Raw genomic sequence first — 4,265 nt, 5'->3', positions numbered from 1 at the left:
AAATTAACTTTAATACTCAGTTATCTGTATATATTTATTAGTCATTACTGTATTAGTGATAAACTTATATTAAGTTAATATACAGTATATATAAAAAAAAAATTCTAATAAAAACATATTATTATATAATATTATGTAATATAATGTTAAATAAATTTTTATTATATTATTTATATTATAGATTTTGTTTAGTTAGCAAAAAAAACATATTTATCTGTATATATAACTAATTTTAATTTTTTTAGTAAAATAAAACTAAGTGTATATATGTTACTTTAAAAAAATAATTAATAATTTAAAATTTATAATTTAAAAAAATATGCAATATAATTGTTTATATTAATTTATATCGATTATATATATATTAAAAATAATAATAATAATAATAAATTGTACATGTACATTTTACATAAATTTTTATAAAATACCGGCAATTTACTAATTTAAAAAAAATAAATAAATTTATGTTACATTTTAACACAACAAAATTAAATGTTAAACATATATCATGCGTWTAATCTAAAAAGGTACCAAAAAAATTTTTTTGCATAAAACTAACATAATTTATGTATAAAAACAACTATCTATTTTATTATTGACATTACAGTTTGCATTCAAAATTTTTTTTAAAAAAAAAAATTTCAATACAAAATGTAATCATGTCAAAATAAGCAAATTATTAATTTTTTTTTAAAATTGTTGATTAATAAGCAATAATTTTTGTATTTTTTGAAAAATAATTATCACATCATATTAATCATAGTATATATATATATATAATCATATGATTTATTAAAAATTAAAAATTTTTATTWATAAAATTACATTTTTAAATACAACAGTCTAGTAGTAGATATAGTTGTTATAACTAGTWGTTAAACATTTGAATTTGTTTTTTTGATTTGTTAAAACAATGCAATCGGTAATAATTTATGTGACACTAGTAGTGTACACATTGTYACTACTGGTAACGGGAATTACTGGCGCCGGAAAACGGGACGATTGGGARAATGCTAAAAGTTTGTACGATTTTAAGGCCATGGATATCGACGGCAATGAAGTTAGTATTGAAAAAAAATAAAATTAAAAAACTATTAGACATACCTAACACATACCGGTTCCCTATTATATATATATATATATACCTATATCTGTACTGTAGGTATCGTTCGACAAATACAAAGGAAAGGTACTATTGGTGGTAAACGTAGCSTCMGATTGTGGCCTAACSGACACCAACTACAGACAACTGGTCGATCTGTACGGCAAATATCAGGCCAAAGGCCTACGTATTGTTGCCTTTCCGTCAAATGATTTTATGGGACAAGAATCGGGTACTGAACAGGAAATCAAACAGTTTGTCGTCGAGAAATATGGCGTCCGATTTGATATGATGTCCAAAGTTGGGGTYAACGGCCCGGATGCCCATCCCCTGTATAARTGGTTGAAATCTAAGCAAGGTGGTTATCTAGGGTTTGACGGTATTAAATGGAATTTTACTAAATTCCTGRTCGACAGGAACGGGATTCCCATTCGYAGGTATGCACCGACTACTAAACCGGCAGATATTGAATCCGATATCAAATCTATTCTCTATAAAGAGCTTTAAAAAATAAAATAAAATATTTATTTTATTTTAAGATTTTTTTTGTGCATTTTTGGGCAATATTTTTTATGTTTTAATTATTTAAAGAGAGAGAGAGGGGGGATAAGGGAGGGGCTATTGATTGCTATTTTTTATATACTCATTTATTTTTGTGCTAATTATTATTATTATTAYTATTACTTTATATWTATATGTGTATTTGTAATTCAAAAAATAAAATAATAATTATGTAATTTTTGAAACTAAAAATAAATAAATAATTGATTTTATTATTTAATTGCAAATATTTTTTTAAAAAAAATTACAATTGTATACAATAGTTATTTTATTTTTTTTACTAATTTATAAAAACATTTACATAATTGCTTAAAATTATTATTATTATTATTAGTAATAATAATTTTTTTTGATCGTTTATAGCAACAAAAAATAATACTATTTAATATTTTTTTTTAAAATTTTTAAATCAACATTTGGTAAATTATTTTTATTATTATTATGACTGGGGGAAGGAACGATTGGAAAAAAATATTTTTAAATGTATTGCATAAATTATTAATAATGAAAAAATATGAATTATCGGGAAATTATTTATTACAAGTATTGTACGGTAAGTATCAGTTAATAATACCGATTTCTGAACTTAAAAAAATTCTTGAAATGTTGGCCGTAATGACCGGTCTGTTGGCGTTTATAAAATCGTTGACTTGAGGACCGGCTTTCTGTAGAAGCAAATGCTGATTGACGGACACGACTAACAATAAGATGATGGTGTCACGAAAGCTGTCCTGTTTCTCAAACGGTTATCCGAGTAGTTAACAAGAACTAAATCCATGGCTATTATGGCCGCATAAATAAATAACGATGTTGTCATCGATTTGATTGGTGTCAGCAATTGACGGGCCATCGATCTGATTTGTGGCATCATTTGACGAGTCAGCCATCTTATTGATGTCTTCATATGGCGGGCCATCGATCTGATAGATGTCTTCATTTTACGGGTCATCGATCTGTATGATTGCTTCATTTGACGGGCCGGCGGGCTGTTCAGTCAATTCAATTGCTTGATTGGGATTTTCAGTGGCCACCTGTCGATCTTCAATTTCTTTAGCTATCCTTGCTTGTTCTAATAAAAAAATCAGTGGCGAACAGGGAACTCATTAATCGAAAACTTGCTGCGCTCACAGAGAGCTGATCCACAAATGGCCAAATGTGATGACCGGTCTATTAATGGGAACCCCGCACCACATCCATAATCACATTTTATAACCAGTGATGAGATAATGTTGACAATTGTGGGAATTGATGTGTTCAGCACTGACGACATAATGCGACCKATCAGATGAATCAAAGTATTTGATTTGTTCAGTCATTGCTCACAAGAAGTGGTAATAACTTTGATGACAATAATGGAGTGCCTGAATGTATAACAGGAAAAGGAAAACGTTTCTATAGTCATACATATAGTAATGCAGTCATACATGAGGTCATACATAGTCACGTAGTCATACAGTCATGTAGTCATACATAGTGGTGATGTCATGTAGTCATACAGTCATTTAGTCATACATATAGATCGGTCATAACATAAATAATGTTAACAACATTTATTAAACAAAGCATTTAAATACAGTATAATAGCATTGAATTGAAAAATTATTAAAAAAAACTGAAAATTTACAGTTTATTATAATTAATAGTTTTAGTTTAGACACTGACCGGTCAATAGATGGCATGAGGGGGTATATACACATTCAAAAAAACTACAATATTTTCAATAGTGGGGCTATTTGTGATTTCATTCAAATCAACTTTTGGTGGGGGGCTATTTTTCACTTATTGCCCACATTTCCACATATAGCCCCATATGGCCATGGGGGGCTATTTGCGGGTTTATACGGTAAATAATAATAATAAAAAATTATTTAATATTTTTTTTATGTATAACAATCATTAAATTATTATTATTATTATTATTATTATGACTGGTTATAGTAATATTACTTATATTTAATAATAATCAATAATTTATATTAGTTATTTATTTTATTTTTTATTAAAACTGTTGATAGATATTGAATTTATTTTAAATATATCAAAATAGTGTCAAATAGTTATATTTTTAAAAAAAAGTGCCATTAAAAATTAGGATACAAATAAACTAGTAATACAATTATTACCAAATAGTATAGCCTGTATATAATTATATTGTAATTTAAATATACATATATTTAGTATTATTTATTTATTTTATTATTTTTTTTAGAAAAAATTACTTTTTAAAATAATTTTTTCATAAATAATTAGCATTTTTATAATACAGTGTTGTCTATTGTATTGAATAATCATTGATTTTTTTAGCGCACAGTTAGGGGGGTACAGTATTGACAATATTTCTATATATATATATATATATATAAGTTATTATAATAATAATATTATTATTTAGTAATTTAATTAACAAATTAAAAAAAACAAAACAAATTATATGTATGTATATTAGCCTATTATGTAAACCAAATGGATATAATCTGATATATAATTATATATAAAATAAAAAAGTTTCGGTTAGGCMTACAATTCAATTGGGTAGTAGGCATGTGCTTTGAATTACGGTAGTATATAAATATATTAAATGCTAATAAATAAATASATTTTT

General features: G+C 25.7%; 1 protein-coding gene across 1 annotated transcript; it reads left to right on the top strand.

The window, feature by feature from the left end:
• Positions 1–841: 841 nt before the first annotated feature.
• LOC128965159 (glutathione peroxidase-like) lies at positions 842–1,687 on the top strand. Its single transcript, XM_054311813.1, has 2 exons — positions 842–1,060; positions 1,163–1,687. The coding sequence occupies exons 1-2, from the start codon at positions 914–916 to the stop codon at positions 1,607–1,609; spliced, it is 594 nt and encodes a 197-aa protein (XP_054167788.1). The 5' UTR covers positions 842–913; the 3' UTR covers positions 1,610–1,687.
• Positions 1,688–4,265: the final 2,578 nt, after the last annotated feature.

The sequence above is a fragment of the Oppia nitens genome, unplaced genomic scaffold (genome assembly GCF_028296485.1).
Source record: "Oppia nitens isolate AA-2021 unplaced genomic scaffold, nextdenovo-longstitch-racon4-pilon3 scaffold16_pilon_pilon_pilon, whole genome shotgun sequence".
NCBI lineage: Eukaryota > Metazoa > Arthropoda > Arachnida > Sarcoptiformes > Oppiidae > Oppia > Oppia nitens.
This window is presented reverse-complemented; position numbering and strand designations above follow the sequence as displayed.